This window comes from Moschus berezovskii, chromosome 9 (assembly GCF_049115385.1).
Source record: "Moschus berezovskii isolate FMDL1 chromosome 9, NW_MosBer_1.0, whole genome shotgun sequence".
Lineage (NCBI taxonomy): Eukaryota > Metazoa > Chordata > Mammalia > Artiodactyla > Moschidae > Moschus > Moschus berezovskii.
This window is the reverse complement of record NC_142468.1, coordinates 102,152,662-102,178,341: the sequence shown is the minus strand read 5'-3', so window position 1 is coordinate 102,178,341 and position 25,680 is coordinate 102,152,662. Positions and strand designations below refer to the sequence as shown.

The 25,680-nt window shown below is 39.2% G+C and overlaps 3 protein-coding genes and 2 pseudogenes across 10 annotated transcripts in view; 3 read left to right on the top strand and 2 right to left on the bottom strand.

Annotated features, from left to right (window-relative positions):
* The first annotated feature begins 377 nt into the window (after positions 1 to 377).
* LOC148776758 (olfactory receptor 11G2-like) lies at positions 378 to 1,336 on the top strand (annotated as a pseudogene).
* An 843-nt stretch (positions 1,337 to 2,179) lies between these two features.
* LOC148776757 (GTP-binding protein 10 pseudogene) lies at positions 2,180 to 3,198 on the bottom strand (annotated as a pseudogene).
* A 10,026-nt stretch (positions 3,199 to 13,224) lies between these two features.
* LOC148776756 (olfactory receptor 11H6-like) lies at positions 13,225 to 14,634 on the top strand. Its single transcript, XM_088840227.1, has 2 exons — positions 13,225 to 13,272; positions 13,576 to 14,634. Exons 1-2 carry the CDS (start codon positions 13,225 to 13,227, stop codon positions 14,632 to 14,634), a joined length of 1,107 nt encoding a protein of 368 aa, XP_088696353.1.
* Positions 14,635 to 22,963: 8,329 nt separating this feature from the next.
* On the bottom strand, positions 22,964 to 24,016 carry LOC148776755 (olfactory receptor 11G2-like). The gene has a single exon (XM_088840390.1). The coding sequence runs from the start codon at positions 23,927 to 23,929 to the stop codon at positions 22,964 to 22,966; it is 966 nt and encodes a 321-aa protein (XP_088696516.1). The 5' UTR covers positions 23,930 to 24,016.
* Positions 24,017 to 24,971: 955 nt separating this feature from the next.
* The window catches only part of LOC148776751 (olfactory receptor 11G2-like), a 56,286-nt gene continuing 55,577 nt past the window's right edge, over positions 24,972 to 25,680 (top strand). For 4 of the 8 annotated variants that reach the window (XR_016038303.1, XR_016038301.1, XM_088840060.1 and 1 more), the window contains exon 1: positions 24,972 to 25,303. Coding sequence is in view for 1 of the 8 variants with exons in the window: in XM_088840060.1 (XP_088696186.1) it covers positions 25,288 to 25,303 (16 nt within the window). In the remaining 7 variants the exon portion in view is untranslated. Of the gene's footprint in view, positions 25,315 to 25,680 lie in introns of all 8 variants that reach the window. The other 4 variants (XR_016038304.1, XR_016038302.1, XM_088840061.1 and 1 more) reach the window with 1 other exon arrangement.

The window sequence follows — 25,680 nt, the reverse complement described above, 5'->3', positions numbered from 1 at the left end:
ATTATTTGCATCCTATCAAAATGAAGGGCTTCCCTGGTGGCTCAGTGGTAAAGAATCCACCTGCCAATGGAGGAAGAACCCCTGGAAAAGGAAATGACAACCCATTCCGGTATTCTTGTCTGGGAAATCCCATGGACAGAGGAGCCTGGTGGGCTACAGTCCATGAGGTAGCAAAAAAGTCAGACATGACTACGTGATTAAACAACATCATCAAATGAAATCATACTCTTGGGCAATAGGTTATGATGATCACCATTTGGGTGCTTTAAAATAAAACTCATTGTTTATTACTTAATCTACCCAAACTGGTAACGAAACTAGGATTTTTCAGGAAGAATCAGTATACTGTGTTAAAGTTAAGTAACTTCTGTCATCCCATGTCTTCCAGACCAATGAATATGTCCAGCAGAGAAACCACCCACTTTGTTATCCACTTAATCCTCCTGGGCTGGGCTTTCCCTCAAGCCCAGAAATGCAGCTCCTCTACTTCGGGCTCTTTTCAGTAGCCTATATCCCGACCCTGATGTGGAACACAGATGTGCGGTGGGATCAGCGCCTTCACACGCCCATGTACATCTTCTTGGGGAATTTCTCTTTCCTGGAAATATGTTATGTCACCACAACCGTCCCTAATATGTTGGCCAACTTTCTATCCTCAAGCAAGTCCATCTCCTTCGTGAGCTGTTTTGCACAGTCCTACTTGTTCTCTTTTGGGTGTGACGAGGGCTTCTACCTTTGCATCATGGCCTTTGACAGGTATCTTGCCATCTGCCATCCTCTGCATTACCCACGCATCATGACTAAAGAGCTCTACACTGCCATCATCATCTTTGGGTGATCCTGTGGGTTCATTCTCTTCCTAACCCCTGTTGTTCTCATTTCACAGTTGCCCTTTTGCAACCCAAATATCATCGACCACTTTATGTGTGATCCTGTCCCATTGATGATGCTGTCCTGTTCTGAAGACAGCACCACACAACTCATGTACTCTACTTTCAATGCTGCTTTCATGACTGGCACCTTTCTCTTCCTCCTTTGCTTCTATGTGCTGGTGATTCTGGCTGTGGTAAGGATGCCCTCAGAAGCCAGCAAACGCAAGGCTTTCTCCACTGGTGCTTCTCATCTGGCTGTGGTAATTCTGTTTTTTGGCTCTGTTATGGTGATATATGTTAGTCCTGGATCAGGACACCCAGTGAAAGTGCAAAAAATTGTGACCTTATTTTATTCTGTAATAACACCCCTCTGCAATCCTCTAATTTATAGCCTCAGGAACAGTGAGATGAAGGCTGCTCTAAGGAAAGTCTTTTGGGCTGAAATATCTGTTCTTAAAACATAAATCAGAAGTCATAGTGAACTAAGTTGCAACACAAGCTATCTGAATAAGACACGAACAGGATGGTTTTCTAGAAAATTTAATAATAATTTTGGTTAAGGAACTATTACAATAAAGCCTACTATTATCATAAAAGTCACCCACTACATGATGGATTAGTCTTTTTTTTTTTTTTTGCTGATTATCAGTGATCTTTATTATCAGTGAATATGTTCAAAATCAGGAGTTTGAGGTTGTTCAAAAAAAAAAAAAAAAAGAACTATTACAAATTTAGGAGAACCAGGTAATGACAAACTCAAAAACAAACAAATAAAACCTAGTTGCTCATAAGGAACCCTGTTTTATAATCTTAAAAATTATCTCACTAGAGCCACTCCAGTACTCTTGCCTAGAAAATCCCATGGATAGAGGAGCCTGGTAGGCTGCAGTCCATGGGGTCGCTAAGGGTCGGACACGACTGAGCGACTTCACTTTCACTTTCACACATTGGAGAAGGAAATGGCAACCCACTCCAGTGTTCTTGCCTGGAGAATCCCAGGGCCGGGTGGGCTTCCGTCTATGGGGTCACACAGAGTCGGATACGACTGAAGTGATTCAGCAGCAGCAGCAGAGACATACAGATAGAATACTATAGGATGTTATTACACGTGGATGGCCATAACATTATAAACTGTCATTTTTAACCCTTGGTTATTTTTTTATCTGTTGATAAACTTAACTACAAAACATCTTTAAAAATATGGTTCTTGAATGATGGTATATACAGCAGGTTAGTAACAACCAACATTCTAAAAAATGTCAAAGAGCTTTCAAATGAACACAATTTCAGTATCACTTTTCATATATTTAAGTTATATCCATTCTAGGACTAGAAACAGCATTCTTTGATGGTGGCTCACTATAAGATATTGTATTGGAAATATGTAGATTAAGCAACTGCTTCTTATGATATGCATCATTTTCCTGGTTGGCGTGTTCATCCAGAGATTTCCTTACACAGTTCTTTAGTTCATCGATTCCTTCTCCAGTAACTGCAGAGATGGGGATGATGTGTTGGAATTCCACAGTCCTCTCTGGAATCATGTGTTTTTCAAATAAATGCAAAAATTCTTTAGGATTCTGGAGTTGGTTCATCAGTACATGGAACTTATCCTGTGCATCTGGCAAGTCCATTTTATTTACTGCTAAGAGTGCAGATTTTGTCTGAAGTTCCTCTTTGTACAACTCTAACTCTTTTGAAAGCAGTATTATGGTTTCAAAAGCAGTTCTGTAATGAGTTTGGGAAGAAAGCTGAAATCCAGAAATATCAACAACAAAAAGCAGTTGTTTAGTTCTTTCTATATGCTTGAGGAATTTGTGGCCCATTCCTTTGTTCATATGTGCTCCTTCTATTAAACCAGGAAGATCAGCTACTGATATCTGTTTGAGATCACTATACATAATTTTTCCGAGTTCAGGCTTTATTGTTGTAAATGCATAATCTGCAATTGTAGGTTTTGCATAAGAAATCTTACTTAGCAAAGAGGATTTTCCAGCATTTGGGAATCTATAACGTTACCACTGTCATCAGTTACTGAAACACCCACAGGGACAGGAATTTCACAGTCTTTCCCTTTGGAGCCTTTCAGTGCACTAACTCGACTGTTTGCTCCTTCTCCAGCCACAAACCGTTTCTGAGGATATTTATCCTTAAGTTGTTTTAAAGTCATTTTGTTATGGGCTACAATCCAGACGTCACCACCTTTTCCACCTTCTCCACCTAAACGAGGGTAGCCCATTCCACCACTTCCTCCCTTGGTGAAGAGTCTCAGGTTATCAATGAAGTTTCCATACTTTCTGAACAGCATGCAACTGCAGCGCACCATGCCTGCAAAGCGGATTAGTCATTTTTAAGAAATAAAATTGTCTTAAGAAAATTGAACTTGTCATCATAACCAAGCTTCTAAAAGGAAGTATAAATCTGCTTTGTGTTTCAGAATTGAAGCAACATATAAGGATTCAAGAGGATTCATAAACTTGTTTTGGTATTTACACTGCAACATCTTCTCCACTGGTAGCCACAGAATGTAAGGATTACCGTATGAAAAAAGTACAGCCGTACAGGTGTGATCTTTTTACTCTCTTCCAAAGAATAATTCCTGTTTCTACTCTAAGGATCGTAAAGAAACAAACAGCCTTAGGTGCATATTAAGTAGTAAGTCAGAAAGTACTCAAAATAAGAATTAGGAACTTAGTGGCTCGTGTTTATTCAATAAAGTTAAGATATATGCTAAATGTAAAGGGCATTAGTCAGGACTTCTCTCTTTGCTGCAAATCCAGTGTCAATTGACATGCTGTAGGACCATATTTTATTTCAGTATTTTTGCCATGTGACATATTAAGTATTATCTAAAATGTGTCTAAAGATCTTTTTAAAATATATAGTTACAAATGTTGGTTTGTTTATGCATTTTATTTTCACCACTAGCACGTATTTTTTAAAGATGATTCTAAGAATATAACAGAGAAATAAAGTGTAATTTAGGGAGCCACATTTATAGCCTTCAGAAAATCATCTATTCCACAAAGTGAAGTACAACTGTAATTGGACTTCCTTTAAGAAAGAACCAAGAATCTGAGGTTGTCTGGACAAGGACGGTCAGAATTTCTGGGGGTTCTATAGCAAGATTTTTCTGTCCTATTTCACAAAGTGGACTGAATGGGTGAACAATTGCCTGGACAAATTATCTACCTAAGTAAAAATGCTTAATTAAGAACATCATCCAAAATATCTTTAACATAAGATGCTGTTTCCCTGATTATTTTAACTATTATTTCCTTCTGGGTGCTTATGGTTTGCTCACCCTACAGTCATCTAGCTTTCTTAAAGCAGATAGGGAAAAGAGATGAGAATGTGTAGTGAATAAAATGTACTGTTGCTTCCAAAGGTGTGTGGTTTCTGCATTTGTAACCGATTTTGCGATAATAATTAACTAGGCTTTTTGCATCTCACACTTTACGTATCAGAAACACCTCGTAATTCAGGCTGCTGACACTTAAAATGGAATGAAATTAATTAAAACGAAATAAAATTCAAGTTTTTTAGTAACTTTTGCTTAATTCAGGACTTTATGAATTAAGGATATAGTGAAATCTAAACTTCAAATTTGTCTAGTTTATTTTAGGAGATTATTTACAAGGATACAAGCAAAGTCTATCTACTCAATAAACAATCTCTTGTTTTACCACTTCCCTCAGATACTTCCCTCAATCTCACCATCTGGACCAGTCTCACCATTTGGACATTCATTCCAAATCATAAAGTAAATTCTTACCTCCTCTCATACAGAGGTCAGCCTTGCAGGCTACTTCCTTTATTTCAATTACATGTCCTACTATTTCTAAGAATTTATCAGTGCTGATCCTGAGCTAAACCACTTATGTAAACTATCTCCAAATTTACCAACATGCTTTTCTAGGAATAATCCATGTGAAGTTAATAGGAAAGGAGAAAAACTGTCTGCTCAGCTTTTTTAAGTGCCATTCTTAAATAAAGCAAGTAAAGGGTTACACCAAAGTAAGCAAATTCATGAAGTCTTCAAAACATTGTAAGTATTATAAATCTCCAAAAATCATGTACTGAAATGGAATTTTATCCAATTTTGACAAAATAACTTTATTTTCTCCCAAATCACCTGATGGAACTGTTATCACACTGAGTAATTTGAGAACAGTCACTTCATTTATTATATACATATAATATGCATTTATTTTATACATATAACAACCTTCTGGAGCAAGTTATTACCAACACTATGTTAAAAAATTAGAAAATTAACAGTTTTAGTGAGGTTCAGGAATTTCCCAAATATCACACTAGTAAATGGTAATGGAGCCAGATGTTTATTGTAGCAGATACTTTTGGTAAGCTTCTTTTTCAGCTACAGTTGTACTGAATAGTTCTACATGAATTTTAACTCATACTGGGAGAAATATCAATAACCTCAGATATGCACATGACACTACCCTTATGGCAGAAAGTGAAGAGGAACTCAAAAGCCTCTTGATGAAAGTGAAAGAGGAGAGTGAAAAGGTTGGCTTGAAGCTCAACATTCAGAAAATAAAGATCGTGGCATCTGGTCCCATCACTTCATGGGAAATAGATGGGAAAACGGTGGAAACAGTGTCAGACTTTATTTTTGGGGGCTCCAAAATCACTGTAGATGCTGACTGCAGCCATGAAATTAAAAGACGCTTACTCCTTGGAAGGAAAGTTATGACCAACCTAGATAGCATATTACAAAGCAGAGACATTCCTTTGCCAACAAAGGTCCGTCTAGTCAAGGCTATGGTTTTTCCCATGGTCATGTATGGATGTGAGAATTGGACTGTGAAGAAAGCTGATCGCCGAAGAATTGATGTTTTTGAACTGTGGTGTTGGAGAAGACTCTTGAGAGTCCCTTGGACTGCAAGGAGATCCAACCAGTCCATTCTAAAGGAGATCAATCCTGGGTGTTCATTGGAAGGACTGATGCTAAAGTTGAAACTGCAATACTTTGGCCACCTCATGCGATGAGTTGACTCACCGGAAAAGACCCTGATGCTGGGAAAGGTTGGGGGCGGGAGGAAGGAGAAGGGGACGACAGAGAATGAGATGGCTGGATGGCATCACCGACTCTGTGGACATGAGTTTGAGTGAACTCCGGGAGTTGGTGATGGACAGAGAGGCCTGGTGTGCTGTGATTCATGGGGTCGCAAAGAGTCGGACACGACTGAGCGACTGAACTGAACTGAATTGAACTGAACAATGTCCCACTTCAAAACCACCACATATCTTTCAAATTTCTGCCTCAGAGTGTCTCAGAAGTCACTAGAGCCAGCCACTTGATGGCAAGTTGATTACACTAACCCCTTCCTTTATGGAGAAGGGGTTTATCCTTCTGAAATTTATCCTTTCTGAAATTGCTACAAGTACTGGAGACTGGTTGTGTTTCCCTGTTGATAATTGCACACATTTTCTGTTCACAAAATCAGACATCTTTCAATTCTACATCATATATGTTATCAATATGTAATCTCAAGATGTGAATATATTCCTAAGCATAAAACCAAAGTATAAACCATTAAGAGAAAGAGTGCATATGTGACTACATAAAAAATAGCTTTGGTTCAAAAAATTGCTATGCACATGTATTGAATAGGTAAAACATCAAAAATGGAAAATATAAATATGTTATAAGAAATTATTTTAAATCAAGAAAAATGAACACATGATTAGAAAAATGTTATATATATAAATGAAAAGGAAAAAAAGGCAAAATGATAAAAAACACTTCTTAGACTCAACCAAATTACTAATTAAATAAATACACATTAAAATAATGACACATTACTTTAAAATATTCATAATGTTAATTTTTAGACAGAATTATAATAAGCTGTATGTGTGTGTGTGTTTCACATGTGAGGAAAATGAGCATTCTCACTATCTGCTGGTTAGACTAAGTTAGGGCAACACTTTTAGAAAGCAATCTAGCAATATGGCAAAGAAAAGTCTTAAAATTATATATACATTTTGATCAGCTAATACACTTATACTAATTCACTGTAAGAGAACATCATCACAGAATAGTTTGTAATAGAAAAAACTTGCAAAGCAATCTAAATGTCCAACAAGAGAGAACTACTTATATTACGCTGTAACCATAAAATGATTATGTTCCTCAGTTCAGTTCAGTCACTCAGTGGTGTCCGACTCTTTGCGATCCCATACATCACAGCACGCCAGGCCTCCCTGTCCATCACCAACTCCCGGAGTTTACCTAAACTCATGTCCATCAACTGGTTAAATCAATCAGCATTTGGGAAGAAACCAAGAGGAGAAAAAGAAAATCACAAAACAGTGCTCTAAAGACAATATGAAGTGGGTGGAACAGTGGAGGGAGTGAGGAAAGATATGGGTGTAACGCACTTTTTACATAATTGGAGTCTCTCCGAGCCAGTGCCAGGTGCCTGCTTTCAAGCCTATTAAAATTCTATTTCTGCCCAACTTCTTCTGAGTCAGGGATTCCACCTCTTGTCTGAGATTAGCAGTCATATCAAAGTTGCATGGGAGACTCTCAAAAGACCAGAAAATTCTCAGAATTAGTTAAATTCGCTTTCATTTGAAAATTCATTATTTAATGTACAGGACATGTTTGGCGAGAACAAATGAAGCAGAATGGTGAAATTAAGCACTACCTATATCATCTCCAACAGTTTGGATATCATCGATCTAAAGTCAAGTATAAAGTGACAAGTATATGTATTCGGCCACTTCTCTCTTCTGCCCAAATTCACAAGGAACACAGCAACAGTAAGAGTCCTAATGTATGGCCTGGGGAAGGCTGTGCCAAGAGAGGGACCTGGTATCCTGGGCCATATTGCCCAAAGCTGAACCTGGTTCAACACAGTCCTTGGGGCTTAGCTGCCTACCTTCCACAATATCCTGCCTGAAACAAAAAGAGTGCCTGGGAAGGTCCAATTTGCCCGGAACCAGGATGGCTTTCTTTCTTGAGGCAATTGACCTATCTGAGAGGATTGGTTTCTGAGGTGTTTCTGGAGTTAAAAAGGGAAAGAACTGATTTGGAAGGTTACATGCTAATGAAATACTGACAATATACATTATCAGTAACAAAATGTTTGAAAAGGTTAGACAGTCATCATCAAAGCAACAAAGAATGAAAAGAAGTTTTTATAAGCAAGTCACTGAGGGAGGAGTTTAAAGATGAGTCTCCAAACACAATGTGAGAGTATAAGTGATTCTATGACTTGCAGATACATCACTGGTGCTTCCAATGGAAAATCCTTCTAAGTCATTACTAGAAGAAGCAACAGGAAGCAGGGCTACAGTAAAAGGACCTGGTCACTATTAACTCAGAATTATCTTCCCCCCAGGTTGCTTTCTGCTGGAACTAGTGAACATCAAACAGAGTGAGTGGGCTACTTCCAATATTGCTGCCTTTGTCAGCTTGGATTAGAGACTTTCTGCCTGGTTTTGGACACCTGGTATCTCTGTGCTAAAATAACTAAAGCTTGGAGAAGAAAGATGGAGTCTAGCACAAGAAATAGAGAGTCGAACAGAAGTAACATCTGAATCTGGTCTGACCCCTACCTTGCTGGGAGGCACTGCAAGCTCATACTCAGTTGTGTTCAACTCTTTGCGACCCTATGGATTATAGCCTGCTAGGCTCCTCTGTCCATGGGAGTTTTCAGGCAGGAACAGTATTACCGAGAATTCAAATGCACCTCATTGTCAAGACTACTCTGTGTCTGCTTACACAGCAAAGAATAAAAAAGAATTAAAGTTCTGTCCTTGAATGGGATTTTTGCTGGAACTTTTGCCAAAGTAGCTCATTACCTTGAAAGCTGCTTATGGGCAATAACTATTTTAAACAAATCTTTGTTCACAATAGCAATCATTTTTCAGACAAATTTGTTGTATCAAAGATAAAATAAGATATTAAGCCATAAACCAGATTCTGAACAGCCTTCTCAAATATAGTGTTTGAAGTAAAACTACTTAAGGAAGCCAAGAAGCCAAAATAACAAGATTAATAGAATTTTCCCAGAGGGATAGAAAGACATTACAATGACCAGGAAAGAATAACAGGTAGAAGCCATGGGAAGATTAGATATAACTTTTCACTCCAGTCACCCTATATGTAGAAAAGATAAACCAAGTTGAGTTAGAGCCAAATATAAACTCTTACCCTCTGTGGGCTTCTGTTCAATCATTTTAAAAGGATAAGACAGTATTCAAAAGAGTTTAATGAGATTTACAAGTATTTGATAGGACTTCCCACATGGCTCAGTGGTAAAGAATCTGCCTGCAATGCAGGAGACCCAGGTTCAATCCCTGGGTTGGGAAGATAACCTGGAGGAGGAAAGGACAACCCACTCCAGTATTCTTGCCTGGGGAATTCCATGGATAGAGGAACCCAGCCAGGTACAGTCCATGGGGTCACAAAGAGTCGGACATGACTTATAACTGAGCATGCACACATATATAATAGATAACACATATGAAATCTGCTGGCATAGTAATCAGCAAATAGCAGGTACTATCACCTAAACACAATAAAAACCGGGTAGAGTGTTTATATCCATTGAGACAGGAGAAGATAATTGGAAAACATAAGAAGACATAAAATCCTTGTGGTTGAGGGTATGATAGGAGGCTCTGAACAAGTGAGACCCTAGGTTTTCTTATTCTCATGAGGATTGAAAGCCACTGTACAATTTCACTGGGAATCAGTTCCTGCCACCAAAAGTCTACTCAGGGAATGCAGACCAACTTTTAACACTGCTGTACAGACTGATAAAGATAGGCAGGGAGGTTACCTTTTTAGTGGGTCATAGGGAAGAGACTTGGGCTTCCTCAGTGGCTCAGTGGTAAAGAATCTGCCTGCCAATGCAGGAGATGCAAGATACAAGTTCGATCCCTGGGTCAGAAAGATTCCCTGGAAGAGGATATAGCAACCCACTCCAGTATTCTTGCTGGGAAAATCCCACAGACAGAGGAGACTGGTGGGCTACAGTGCACAGGATCATAAAGAGTCAGACAACTGGGCAACCGAGCATGCTCCCACAGGAAGATACTCAGGATCTGGGAATTTGTTAAAGTGAACTTTCAATGTCATTTGCAGAAACACATATGCGAACAGGGGAGCTCTGGGAGCCTTAAAGCAACTGGTGATATCCAATATGGAGCTGGTTTTAAATCCAGAGCCTGTCTGTGGGTGTCAGGTGAGCAGCAAATTAGAGGGGCCATTACTAGGTGACAGTCTCACCGATGGATTCAGGAAGGCCTTTTCAGCTTTGAGCACGACACTGAAAGTAAAACACACTTGGGGATTGAATGATGCCCTCTGATTGTCCCTGCTGCTCCTGAGGGATGGCCTCTAGGGACAGTATGTGGCCAGAAAGGTATACATAGTAAAACGGAGAGTTTCTTGGCATTTTATTCTTTTTTTGCAGTTAAAGAGAATCCTTTGTGAGGCTCAAAGTGTGGCAGAGTGTCACCAGGACCCCCAAATTCTTCATCTAGGATCTTTAAGAGGGCACAGTGGTAGCCCCTCAACTGCCTGCTGCAATGTCCACTGTGTGTATTATTGCTACAGAAAGAGGGCTGTGAACGGTCCTTTGGATTTTTATTTATAAATATATTTCATATGATAAACAAGGTAATATATCAACTGATATATAACTTTTTACAAAATCTTTATTATTCCTGGTAGAATCACATCTGTCCAGCATACAATTGTTCAAAAATCCCATCAGGAAATTTTGAGCTGACACTTCTCTGTTTGGCATTATTTTCCAGGTAAAGAAATGATAGAAGCTAATGAGCTTCATATCACTTCAAAGGAGATAAAACTTTTGTAAGTAATCGATATTTATTTTCATTAAGTGTAATTAAGACTGAAGAATTCCTGTATTTGCAGTGAAAGGAAAAATCAACATATAGTCTCAGGTAGAGTCCACAGTGACCCAAGGCAGGGAGAGAAGGGCCCTGGGTGAATTGAACTTAGAACAGTGAGGCAGGAACAGAGGAGTTTTTAATCAGGAAAGGAAGGAAGACATTCATGAGAGTACCAAGTTGTATTACAGATAAAAATCTGAAAGAAAATTTGTTGTTTCTTTCTCTTTCTTTCTGATGACATTTTCCTTTTTCTTACTTTGAATTCTGATTAACGTCTGCTCATTCAAGAGCCTATGTTAAAACACCAAAGACTCCTCCTCAAATACTCTTATCCTTACCTTAATTTTGAGGTGGGTTTACACTGATTCTGACCGTGAGTGAAGGGGGATTTCCCATTAAAATATAACACCCCTGCAACCCACCTTCATTCCACTATTTTTCTTTCTTTATCAAGTTTCTTTGCCCTGTTTACACACAATCTTACCCACCACAGTCAGTTCAACTCTATATTTACCCACCATAGCCAGTTCAACTGTATAAGTAAAATTATGGTCACAGTAAAAAGTGTGATGGCTCTTACTACACATATTTTAGCTAAATATCCAATATTGAAAATTTAGGTTGTCTACTTCTGATTTAAAGCATCATATCATCCCTTCCAATCACTGAATTTCCAGTCAAAGTTTTCTCCAATGAGCCCATCACCTGGGATGTATAGCTTATAGTTCATTTCAACTCATCCATCTGTTGGTCTTTCTGAATGAACACAAAACTCTTTTTATACTTGATCTCCCTTTGGCATTTGATGGAAGCTGCTAGTTTGGAAGATACCCGCCTCACCATCTTAGTGATGTATCTGATGTATCCTATAGAGAGAGACAGTGAGAAATATGTAAATAATCTTTTCCTATAGTATATAGCCTCAATCACTAACACAGCTTTCCTGAGGCTAGTCCTCCACATGCACAAGTGGAAATTTGATATAGGCAAGTGGCAGATGAACAAATTGAATAAAACACAATAAGGAAACACAGCTAATACATACATAGCTGACATCTGTGTAGGGGAAAAAGTTGGATTTTAGAATCAACGTGCTCAGAGTGACAGTAAAATTCAGCGCTACATTTAGAAATGTGAAGGTGTTTTTTCTTAAGGCTCTAGAACTGGAAAGCAGAGGGAGGAGAATTTATTGAGATAATGAATGTTAAGTGATGGTCACAATAAATGCTTCATACATAACAGCGGGTGCTCTTTGCTCACTACCTTAGACGTCAAATTTTTAAAAAATGTTCAGAAATTGGTTCAAGTCAGAGGGCTTCCCTGATAGCTCAGTTGGTAAAGAATCCGCCTGCAATGCAGGAGACCCCAGTTCGATTCCTGGGTCTGTAAGATCCATTGGGGAAGGGATAGGCTACCCACTCCAGTATTCTTGCGCTTTCCTTTTGGCTCAGCTGGTAAAGAATCCGACTGCAATGCCAGAAACCTGGGTTCAATCCCTGGGTTGGGAAGATCCCCTGGAAAAGGGAAAGGCTACCCGTTCCAGTATTCTGGCCTGGAGAATTCCATGGATGTACAGTCCATGGCGTCACAAAGAGTTGGACACGACTGAGTGACTTTCACTTTCATAAAAGTGCCAAAAATTAGGACGCAGGGCAGGTCAAAGATGGTGATTTCCAGCTTTTGTTAGTAGCCTTGCTAAAACTCTTCTTTATCATAAATCAGAATTTGGGTCAAGGAGGAAAAGCTGTAGTACATGCACAATATACTTTTGCAGCCATCTAAGCAAAGAGACAAGTTTTCTCCATCTGCCTCTTGCTGTTTTTCTATTTGAGAGCCAGGATCTCCTAATTAAAGAAGAGAAGCCAACGAAGGTCCTTTTTTCTCTGTATCAGTTTAGCTGTTGGCTCAGCAAGTAGAAGTTAAATACCAGCTCTAAGAAACTAATAGGTACTGTCTAAAATGGAATTTGTGGCAATGTCTTCAGCACCCTGCTTCCGTTAACAGAGCCATCCAGGACAGATAGCCTGAGAAAATGTTAACTGACAACATAGTAAGGTACTCTTTTTGTACTGACCTAATTCAACTTCATAGTAATTTATTATTTTTTTACAACATGACAAGCTTTAATATTTTTTCATTCATCTTTTACCTCTTATTCATATAAAATGATTCTCTTTGTCTTATTGAAGACAAGCCTTGAATTCCACTTTTCTGCTATGAATATTGCCAGGCCATTTTTTTTTAATTGAAATAAAATAGACTTGCAATATTATATTAGTTTTAGGTGTACAGGATCATGATTCAGTATTTTCATACACTACAAAATGATCACCACAATAACTCTAGTTATCATGTGTTACCATATTAATTTGAACTTTGATTTTTCTTAGAATTTTCCAAAATTCTAAATAAAATTTTCTTTGCAATGAGGAGAAAAGAAATTACATGGATGTATGAGGGTGTATCTTATGGAACTTTACATCAAGGAAGAATTAAGGTAAATGCAAACATAGAAAACAATCTGGACTCCATGTTATATGATGTCAGTGAAATTTGTACTCTGAAAAAAATGGAGACTGTTACAGTGGGCGCTGTGGGAGCATATAGTAACATATTGGCTGGGGTTCTCAGAAATCTGCTCTCACTGGACTAAGCTAGATCATTGGGAAATGAGTTAAAATCAGAACCATATGGAGCCCTTTCACAAAAGTGCATTAAAGGAATAAACAGAAGTCAGAAAATTAAAAAATGACTTTTCAAGAGAAAGAAATGGCTAATCTAATGATCATTCCCTTCATAGATCAGAAGAATGCACCTCTCAGAAGCCAGTGATATCTCTGGGTCTGTGAGTGAGTTCATTCTCCTGGGCTTCCCCTGCCGCAGGGAGATCCAGATCCTCCTCTCTGTCATATTCTCCCTCATCTACCTCCTGACCCTCCTTGGGAACGCAGCCATCATCTGTGCTGTGTGGTCAAGCCGGAAGCTCCATACACCCATGTACATCCTCCTGGCTAACTTCTCCTTCCTGGAGATCTGCTATGTCAGTTCTGATGTGCCCAAAATGTTGGCCAACATCATCTCCCAGACCAAGAGCATCTCCTATGCTGGCTGCCTGCTCCAGTTCTACTTCTTCTTCTCCATGTGTGCAGCTGAGGGCTACTTTCTATCTGCGATGTCCTTTGATCGGTTCCTTGCCATCTGTCGACCTCTGCATTACCCCACCATCATGACCTATCAACTCTGTGCCCGATTAGTGGTTTTCTGCTGGGCAGGTGGCTTTTTATCAATACTGATGCCTGCAGTTCTTATGTCCCGGGTGCCTTTCTGTGGCCTTAATGTCATTGACCATTTTTTCTGTGACCTGGGACCATTGCTGGCACTGTCCTATGCCCCCGTTCCAAAAACTACTCTAACTTGTGCCACTGTAAGCTCGCTTATCATTTTCATCAGTTTCCTCTACATTCTTGGGTCCTATACCTTAGTTTTGCGAGCTGTACTTCGGGTCCCAGCTGGCTCAGGCAGGAACAAAGCTATTTCTACACGTGCCTCCCATTTCTTGGTGGTTTCCTTGTTCTGTGGCTCAGTTATGGTGATGTACGTGAGTCCAGGCTCCAGGAGCCATCCTGGGACACAGAAATTTGTGACCCTGTTTTACTGCATGGCAACCCCACTCTTTAATCCTCTGATCTACAGCCTCCGGAACAAAGATATGAAAGATGCATTGAGGAAAGTCCTCTGTGCCTCAGAATTTTCTAAAAATACAGAGAAACGATATACATTTTTACATTATTATTCTCTCAAGATTTCAGAATTTCTCTCATTTAAAAAAATTCTTTTCTGGGCATGTCTGAGTATTTGACTTCTTAATCTCATGAAAGTATGATTCATTACACACACCAAAAAACTCTCATCCTATCTCAAAATAAAATACCCACAGTTCCAAAGGTCTATTGCAGCAAAGTTTCATGGAGTTTTTATTCACCAATGTATTAATATAAATTGATGTTTTAAAGATTTTTTTTGTAGTCCTAAAACTAATATAATCAAGTTGGTATATATAAAACTAAGACTCATACTTCCAACTTGTGTCTTGGATTTTATCCTAATACTGTTTTATGCACTTTAAATTTATCAACTATTTTGCTTTTCCAATTATAAGGTTGTCTATAATTGAGAAATAGCACCAACTTACTATGCTCACAAAAAAAGCCAATCAATTTATAAGATCAAGGACTCAATATCTGTCACTGAAACAGTAGTGTTTTCCACTTGTGTTTTCCTTACTACCTAAAACTGATGAGCTACACACAGTATGTAGCAAATTAAAATAGGAATTTATACGGTTTCTTCTTAAGGAATATTCTTGGTCCAACTTTGAAGAGAGTACAAAGGCAAGCACACATTTACATGTGCCAAATCATTAAGTATTCTTACTCAAAACTGCGTTTCTGCACCTTCCAAGCTTTAAGTAGAGGAACATTTACTGTTAACAGAAAAGAAGCATGAGAAACCAGAAAACAGACTCTGCCAATTAAATATAAGCTACTTCCAGGCAGTCAGCACTTGATATAAATTTTTCGGCTTGACCTGATCATCCGCTTGTACTCTGAATTGTTCATATCTTATTTTTTTAATTAAAAATTGATTGAGGCAACATTGGTTTATAACATTATGTAAGTTTCATGTGTTCAACAATATGTATCATATTTTAAACTGTAGCACAAAACTTCTTTTTCTGGGGGAGGCGTTGGTTTGTAAATTTTCTTCTATATAGTGAAGAAAAAGCTTATGATTTGACCGACAATGTGCAATCCAAACCAGACCTCAATTTGTTTTCTGTTTTTATGTAGAAAACAGGGTTCTTACTTGCACACAACAAGTAAAGAGGGCTTTAAAGCCCTCTTCCAAGTTATTCTGACTTTGGGGAATATTTTCTGTAATAGAATATGCTAAGTAGTGAGGCTGCTGGATCACCGTAAAATCAGAGGAGAATTCCAGGCACCAACCAATCCAGAAGGGTTTAGTTTCTTTTTGCTCTCTGCAGATTACTGAGACTGCACCTTTCTACGGCAAATCTACTATGATGTAATTATAACAGGTTTCTTACTTGCTTACAACAGAAGCTGACTTTGGCTGATTAAGCATGACAATGGGGAAGATTTATTGATGGGATATAAGGAATGTCACAGAATCAGTGAAAGTGAAAGACTCACAGATGAAGCGCAGAATCAAAGATGAATGTGCAAACCATCCTGTGGAACTGGTCTGAGGAGAAATCGCTATCCCTACAGCCATGCCTACTGCCATGAGCCGCCAGATGGCACAGTGTTGCCTATACTGAATCTGCCTCAGATGCTAAAGAATCCTCCTGGAGTGCACTAAAATCCTGCCAATTCTGCACTAGGAATTTGTCTTTCCTGCAATAAGTGTGCTAACTGCTTCAGTGCTATTTTTTTCCCCAATATTTCAATATTGTTATCCCCTACCATCCCATTTCTCCTTCCTGCGTCACTATTTTGACCCAAAATCTGATGTAGTTGTACCTGCTTGGTGCAACCAAGAGTACATCTCTCTTCTATAGCTGCCTCAGAGGCTGGGAGAGTTAATACCTAGAAATAAAAACTCCAGTTATACAAAGATACAAAGAGCTCCAAGTCTCTACTGAGATACTAGGCAACAAAAGCAAAAGAAAAATACCAACTATAACTACACATTCATTTCAACTCCCCTATGATATGCCTGGGTTATGTTCTCTTTAGAAGTTCCGTAACTTAGGATTTAGCTAAATAATCCACCGATGTAACAGCATGGAAGTCACAGCAGGATGAGTAAGAGGAAAGAAACTTCACTGTGAGTAGTTGAGGGCTTGTCTATCTCACAATGAGTGCTGTTAGAACTTAATATGAAGTTTATAAGTTATTACTACACTCTGGAGTTCTGAGAGACGGAAGTTCAACTAAAGGGGAGGAAACTGTCCATCATCTGAGAAAGTCTCTATTAACTGCAGTGAGATTTAAGGCTGCCCCCAAGCCTTTCTTAAAACTGGCAAGGAAGGGATAAAGCAGATTCTTCATTTACTCTTTCACTTTGAGTCAAAAAGTTTTAGCCTGAAGGTTAGTGGGCCACAATCAACTAAATAGTTAAGATCTTCCCTTACATCTAGGTTTTCATGATGTCTGAAAAAGATATTCAATATGAAATTAAATATATTTGGTTTTGCCCTAAATGTTAGATACATAAATTTTTCAATAACCAGGGCTTATTTAGCTACATTGGAATGAATTATATTTCATTTTCTCTACATTTCAAAAACTTACATACACAAAATAAAACTTATACAAATGATATATTTTATAGTCAACATTTTTCATCATAAAAAGAAAAACAGAACAAAATAATGAAAATCCTCACAGTTCCACACCTCTACACACCTACTTCTCTCCACAGGATGTGTTTAGTTTGGTGGGTATATATCCAGATATTTTCGGTGCATTTACACATAAAATATTGGTTTTGAAAGAGTATATAAATTGGAATATTCATTGGAAGGACTGAAGCTGAAGCTGAAACTCCAATACTTTGGCCACCTGATGCGAAGAGCCAACTTATTGGGAAAGTCCCCGATGCTGGGAAAGATTGAAGGCAGGAAAAGGGGGTGACAAAGGATGAGATGGTTGGATGGCATCACTGACTCAATGGACATGACTGAGCAAGCTCTGGGAGTTGGTGGTGGACAGGGAAGACTGGCATGCTGTAGTCTATGGGGTCGCAAAGAGTCGGACATGACTGAGAGACTGAACAGCAAGAACAGTAAATTGGATTGTACCTGAGTATTGTCCACAAATTACTGACTTTCACCTAAAAGCGATTTTCACCTAAAAAGCGATTTTCACCTAAAAAGCGATGTCTGAGGGAGGACTTCCATGCAGCTCTTGCAGGGTCTTCTGTCAGTTTGGAACAAATTAGGGCAATGAAGCTGAAGACACAGTTCTTCAGGAAAGACTTTCTCCAAGGAGGTGGTACACGGATGTGTGAGAGAACTCCTTCCAGAATACAGTGGACTCAGTGGGGGGTTTTGCCACCAAAATTGGGATTTAAAATAGGAAAACCAGTGAAATAAGAGGACAATTATTCCTTCTAAGCAAAGAAACTGTATTCTGAAAAATGACAATTCACTTACTTGTTTAACCTCAGCAACTTTTGGGCTCCTTAATTAGACCTCAGTTTTCTCTATGTATACATACACTGTCAAGTACAACAGCCATAACCCACATGTGGCTATTGACCACTTGAAATGTAACTAATCCTAATGCAGAATGTAATAATTGTAAAATCACACACCAATTTTGAAGACTTAGTATAATAAAAGAATGTAAATGTTTCATTAACAATGTTTAAATTGATTATAAATTTAAATGATACTCTTTGGGATAAACTGAGTTAAAATATATTATCAAAATTAATTTCACCTATTTCTTTCAATCATTGTTTATGTGGCTAATAAATATTAAAAACTACATATGTGTTGTTTGTGGTTCACCTTGTGTCTCAGCACTGGTTCAGACAGATCTCAAAGAATCTAACAGCTTAAAATGCCATTCATGTTGATTATGTTGCCATTTCATTATGTTGATACTTCTTAGGTTTTTACCTCCACTTGCAACTTCAACTCATACTTCTGGACTTGCATATAAAATTGTCTACTTATAAATCTCCACTTGGATATTTATTCATCCATTTTTAAGTGTCTATTTCTATATTTTATTTAGTGAAACTAGTCATGGTCTTGACAGTATGAGAAATTCTGTTTAATGTACGTAATTCTTATATAGGTTGGTCTTATTCTGTCATGACACAACAAAGCAGATTCCTCTGGTATATATAAATACGTACATAAATCTTTACATTTTAATTCCAGGTTTTCCCATGGAAGCATCACCTTCACTGAAAATTCGGACACTGCTAATTAAATCTAACTTTTGTGTATGTGCCGTGCTCAGTCACTTCAGTTGTGTCCGAGTCTTTATGGCCCCATGGACCGTAACCTGCCAGGCTTCTCTGTACATGGGCTTCTCTCAGCATGAATACTGAAGTTGGTTGTCATGTCCTACTGCAGGGAATCTTCCCAAATCAGGACTGAACCCGCGTTTCTTGTGTCTTCTGCGTTGCAGGCAGATTCTTTACTGCTGAGCCAGCAGAAAAGCCCAACTTTCGTGTAAGAGAACAGTTTAAATATGAGACGTATAATGTAAAAATCATGGGCAAGATTTCTACTTATTAAATAGGGCAGTGGCCAGAAATTGTTCGCTCTTTTTTTGAGATAAGTTGTCAAGCTTGTCAATTCTACCTTCTTCTTAATAACAGGAAAGATTATTTATGTTACAAGGATATATTTTCCTGCATTCTCAAAGTACTCCACTCACTCATCCTCTCCCAAGGTGATGTCTTTACTCTTATTTGTATTTGCGAGAAAATCACGAAAGAGAAAGAATATCAGGAACCTAAACAGATATTAAAACCTGAGAATGCTCAATTTCCTTACATAAAATGGCATCGTATTTGCATGTAACCTAAGCACATCCTGTGTACTTTAACCCATCTCTGCGCTGCTGCTAAGTCACTTCAGTCGTGTCCGACTCTGTGTGACCCCGTAGTCGGAAGCCCACCAGGCTCCCCTGTCCCTGAGATTCTCCAGGCAAGAACACTGGAGTGGGTTGCCATTTCCTTTTCCAATGCATCTCTAGGTTATTTATAATACCTAATACAATGTAAACGTTATGTAAGTAGTTATAAACACAATGTATATGTCATGAAAAGAGTTGCTTGTGCACAACAAATTCAAGTTTTTCTTTTTGGAAATTTCTGGCATTTTTTTTTTTTTTTTAGTATTTTTGATCCTTAGTTCCTTGAATCCACAGATTCAGAAACTACAAATACAGAGGGCTGACTGTATTTATATATTCCCTGGGTTAAGATGGTTAAATTAGAGGTGCCTTTTGAAAAACAACACTCACAGAAAATTAGAACTAGATTCCTTGTTGATTGTTAACATTTTTTTCAGAACTTTCTCACCAAAATGAAAAACATTTATATTTTATATTAAAATCTCTTTAATAATCAGACATATTTAAGTCATATATTATATTCTACTGGTCTACACTTATTCTTGGTAAACACCACACTATTTCATTTTGTGAGATCCAAGAAGGGGACATATGTATACATATAGCTGATGCACTTCCCTATACAGCAGAAACTAACACAACATTGTAACAAAATTATACTTCAATTTCAAAAAAGTAAATGTTAAGACTTTCAGTTCAAGCTATAGCTCAGTGGCAATGGCAGCCCACTCCAGTACTCTTGCCTGGAAAACCCCATGGATGGAGCAGCCTGGTGGGCTGCAGTCCATGGGGTCGCTACGAGTCGGACACGACTAAGCGACTTCACTTTCACTTTTCACTTTCATGCATTGGTGAAGGAAATGGCAACCCACTCCAGTGTTCTTGCCTGGAGAATCCCAGGAATGGGGGAGCCTGGTGGGCTGCCGTCTATGGGGTCGCACAGAGTCGGACACGACTGAAGTGACTTAGCAGCAGCATAGCTCAGTGGAGCCATTGACAAATAGTATTCAGTTCCGTTCAGTTCGGTTCAGTCGCTCAGTCGTGTCCGACTCTCTGCGACCCCATGAATCACAGCACGCCAGGCCTCCCTGTCCATCACCAACTCCCGGAGTTCACTCAAACTCATGTCCATCGAGTCGGTGACAAGTAAGTATGACTAGAGCTAATCTAAAAGATTAAAACGTTAGGATTAGACATCTAACTTGAAATGCATCTTCATGCAAAAATATCCAGCAGGAGTTTTCTGATGTTTGATTAAGTTTGAAATCAAAGTTAGTGCTGAAGCTATTCCATAACAAAATTTTAGCCTAAGGTTTCCTCATGAAGTGCAATATTGTAAATTAAGTTCCTATTTTAGAAAACAAGAAATTAGTAGAAAATACCTCTGAGGGACTCAGAGAAGTTTGTAGAGAACTACATGAAAATAAGTGCACAGCAAAGACAGAAATATAGATCAATGGAACAAAATAGAAAGCCCGGAGATAAATCCACACACCTACGGACACCTTTTCTTTGACAAAGGAGGCAAGAATATCCAAAGGAGAAAAGACAATCTCTTTACCAAGTGCTGCTGGGAAAACTGGTCAACCACTTATATAAGAATGAAACTAGAACACTTTCTAACACCATACACAAAAATAAACTCAAAATGGATTTAAAGATCCAAATGTAAGACCAGAAACCATAAAACTCTAGAGGAAAACATAGGCAAAACACTCTCTACGTAAATCATAGCAGGATCCTCAATGATCCACCTCCCAGAGTAATGGAAATAAAAGCAAAAATAAACAAATAGGACCTAATTAGACTTAAAAGCTTTTGCACAATGAAAGAAGCTATAAGCAAGGTGAAAAGACAGCCTTCAGAATGGGAGAAAATAATAGCAAACGAAGCAACGGACAAAGAATTAATCTCAAAAACATACAAGCAACTCCCACAGCTCAATTCCAGAAAAATAAGCGACCCAATCAAAAAGTGGGCCAAAGAACGAAACAGACATTTCTCCAAAGAAGACATACAGATGGCTAACAAATACATGAAAAGATGCTCACCATCACTCATTATCAGAGAAATGCAAATCAAAACCACCATGAGGTACCATCTCATGCCGGTCAGAATGGCTGCTATCAAAAAGTCTACAAACAATAAATGGTGGAGAGGGTGCAGAGAAAAAGGAACCCTCTTACACCGTTGGTGGGAATGCAAACTCGTACAGCCACTATGGAGCACAGTGTGGAGATTCCTTAAAAAACTGGAAATAGAACTCCCATACAACCCAGCAATCCCACTGCTGGGCATACACACTGAGGAACCCAAAATTGAAAAAGACTCGTGTACCCCAATGTTCATCACAGAACTGTTTACAATATCCAACCTAGACGTCCATCAGCAGACAAATGGATAAGAAAGCTGTGGTACATATACATAATGGAATATTACTCAGCTATTAAAAAGAATGCATTTGAATCAGTTCTAATGAGGTCAATGAAACTGGAGCCTATTATACAGAGTGAAGTAAGTCAGAAAAAAAAAAACACCAATAAAGTCTATCACCACATATTTATGGAATTTAGAAAGATGGTTATGATAACCCTATATGCAAGACAGCAAAAGAGATGTAAAGAAGACTTTTAGACTCTGTGGGAGAAGGCGATGGTGGGAGGATTTGAGAGAATAGCATGAAACATGTGTATTATCATATGTGAAATAGATCTCTAGTCCAGGTTCGATGCATGGGACAGGGTGCTCAGGGCTGGTACACTGGAATGGCCCTGAGGGATGGGATGGGGAGGGAGGTGGGAGGGGGTTCAGGATGGGGAACACATGTACACCCATGTCTGATTCTCATGAATGTATGGCAAAAACCACCACAATATTGGAATTAACCTCCAATTAAAATAAATTAAAAAAAATAATAAGTGCACTGTGCGCTGGTTTGTAGTGATCTGACAAAGTCTACACCTCTGGCTTACACTGAATATGAACTGATCTTCACGTATCTGCATATGGAAGACAAGGACCTGCCTCCTAAAGTGACAGTATTGGCAAAATGTGGAGAGTCGATCAAGACAACATAATCTTACTGAGGACCCTTGTTGGTGCCCAAAACAATACTTAAAATAATGGGATACACAAAAGAAATTCTGCTAAATTTTCTCTGATATTGAGCATTTTGTTTAAAAATCTGGTAATCTGGTTATCTGAAGGATTACTAGCTAAATATTCATATGATTGCAATACTTTAGCATTTGCTATGCCCTAAAAAATCGAACTGGCTTTGATGAAGGCAGAATTTGAGGATGTTGAGATAAGTCAGCAAAATGTAATGTATACCAAAAGAGAACTATGTGAAAATCTTATTAAACTGTTCAAAACAACTAAATCTAAGGTACAAACATATCTGGACCATGAATAATAACTTCCTAGGAGTTAAATCATGGGTCTAATGGACTTTTCAAAGCCATCTTCCCAATGTATGGAAATAAAATGAAAGGAAAAAAACATAATCTCATTCATCTCATGATCTTGCATCCTCCTAAACATGAATTATGCATTATGTTAAATTCAACTTTTGGAGCCTTTAAAGATTTCCTTCAGTAAAACACTCAAAAGATTTTTTAGTGCTTCTTCCATATCTTTGTTCCGGAAGCTGTAGATCAGGGGATTAAAGAAAGGGGTTGCCAAAGCATAGAACAAGGTCACAAATTTCTGTATCCCTGGATATTCGCCAGAACCTGGGCTAACATACATCACCATGACTGAGCCATAGAAGAGGGATACCACAGCAAGGTGGGAGGCACAAGTAGAGAAAGCCTTCTGCCTTCCTGAGCCTGAGGACATCTGTAGCACCACACTAAGGACACAAAAGTAAGTGCCAAGAATGTACTGGAAGGTGAGCAGGATGATTAGAGAGCTCATGATACCACAAATCAGCCTAATTCCAGATACTGGAGCACAGGACAGTGCCAGCAAAGGTGCCAGATCACAGAGAAAATGGTCAACAGTGTTTGGACCACAGAAGGGCATTTGAGATATTAGAATCAAAGGGGTCAATAACCAGACAAAGCCACCTGCCCAGCAGAAGACCACTAAAAACACACACAAGCGGTGGGTCATAGTGATAGGATAATGCAAAGGTCTACAGATGGCAAGAAATCGATCAAAAGACATCACTGACAGAAATAAACACTCAGCCGCACACATGGAGAAGAAGAAGTAGAACTGGAGCAGGCAGCCAGCGTAGGAGATGCTCTTGGTCTGGGAGATGATGTTGGCCAACATTTTGGGCACATCGGAACTGACATAACAGATATCCAGGAAGGAGAAGTTAGCCAGGAGGATGTACATGGGTGTATGGAGCTTCCGGCTTGACCACACAGCACAGATGATGGCTGCGTTCCCCAGGAGGATCAGAAAATAGATGATGGGGAAGAGCACAGAGAGGAGGATCTGGATGTCTCTGAGGCAGGGGAAGCCCAGGAGAATGAACTCACTCACAGACCCAGAGGTATTAGTCTCCAAGGTCCTCATTCGTCGGACCTGTGGAAGTGACAAGAGACGATGAGAATCACAGAAATATCTATATTTTTTCCAATTTTTGGTGAAGAGAAATGTTTCTTTTCCATAAACATATGGGGTTTTTTATATTGCTATTTTCCCTCTGGAAAAGTGAGTTTTTCTTTCCTCTTTTTCTCCTTCCTTCCTTGTTTATTCAACAAATATTTATTTTGCACATACTATTGCCAGACACTGTTTTAGGAAATAGGGAAAGAATGAACAAAAAAGCAGAGTCCCTACTCTTCGGAAGCTATGTCAGACATCTTTTGCTCAAAACAACTTCAAACAATACATTAGGGGCTCTAGAATTTCTATACAGAGGGAGTTTGAATCTGATTAGAAGAGATCTAAGGGAATTTCCAGGTGGCTCAGTGGGTAAAGAATCCTCCTGTCAACGCAGAAGACGCAGGAGACGCGCATCCAATCCCTGGGTCGGGAAGATCCCCTGAAGGAGGAAATGGCAACCTATTCCAGTATTCTTGCCTGAAAAATCCTATGGTCAGAGGAGCCTGGCAGGCTATAATCCATGAGGTCACAAAGAGTCGCACACAACTGAGCATGCAAGCACTACAATGACAAGGGTATTTACCTTGGAATCTCATTTGCAAGGAAACTGTTTTTGCTTAGACTGTGTGTTTATTTGTGGCAACGTCATGGGGAGCTAATATGGAATATGGACTGGATGTTAGCAGCCCTCCACCTATGTTGTAGTGCTGCTGCTGACATAGTTAACAGTGTAATGGGACATAAGAAAATTTTCGTGGTTCTGTTGAAGAGGAAAAGTTGAAATTTTACATAACCTCCTATTCCTTCTGCATCTGTAACTCAGCTTCCTCCTTGCAAACTCTGGATCATGTAGGTCTCAGAAAGTGGAGACTCACAATACTAGGAACTGGAGCTTATCTCACTCACCCTGGTCCTGCTTTTTGCAATCGCCCAGCCCCCTCAAACCCACAAACCCTCTTAATCATGCCTGTTCATGTATAAAAGCTCTGAAACCCCATTTTTGGGGCTCAGAGCTTGGCGTGTTAACTCCTCTGGGCCCACCGCCATAATAAACCTGAGTTCTCCAACTCTCCGAATATGGTGCTTGGTTTCTCGAGTACTGGTTTCTGCACCATTTCTGGAGGCCTCAGCAAGATTCCAACCACAAGGGCCCCTTGAGCCACAGGACTGGTGGTTCCACTGGGCTGGAGCAAAGGAACCCCGAGACTAACAAGGAGGCATGCCACCTGACAGTATTCCAGGTTCTCTTTCGGACCGGTGTTCCGACTCTCCGGATGGCCAAGCCCTGACTGGATTCATTGGAGGGACGGACCAGCTCACCAGGAATGGCCACAGGATCAAGTAAGGCCCCGGTAATGTCCCCATGAACTGGGATCCTACCCCAATGGGTAAAAGAGGAGACTGATCACCTCCTTGGTCCTACCCCAACGGGTAAAAGAGGATACTGATCACCTCGTTGGAGCTCCCAGGAAGGGAGCAACAGTTAAGGAAACCTGGGGACTCAGGAGAAGGGAGGCATTGTGACAACCGCTCAATGATTGTGAGTGCGTGATTGCTGATTGAACAGAGTGAGAGAAATTTTTCTTTTTGGAAACTGCAAAACCAATTCTTTTTGCATATGCAATTAAAAACAACTAGCTTGTTAAAAGGCCTGCCTAGGAAAAAGCCTGAAGTTAACACTTTCCATGTCCTTGAAATACACAGCCAACTTTGCCTGA

Excerpts from the sequence above, each read along its gene's own strand:
- LOC148776756 (XM_088840227.1), top strand. The coding sequence starts at position 13,225 with ATGTATGAGGGTGTATCTTATGGAACTTTACATCAAGGAAGAATTAAG. Across the intron at positions 13,273-13,575 it reads TACATCAAGGAAGAATTAAG|ATCAGAAGAATGCACCTCTC; the intron begins GTAAATGCAAAC and ends TTCCCTTCATAG.
- LOC148776755 (XM_088840390.1), bottom strand. The coding sequence starts at position 23,929 with ATGAGGACCTTGGAGACTAATACCTCTGGGTCTGTGAGTGAGTTCATT.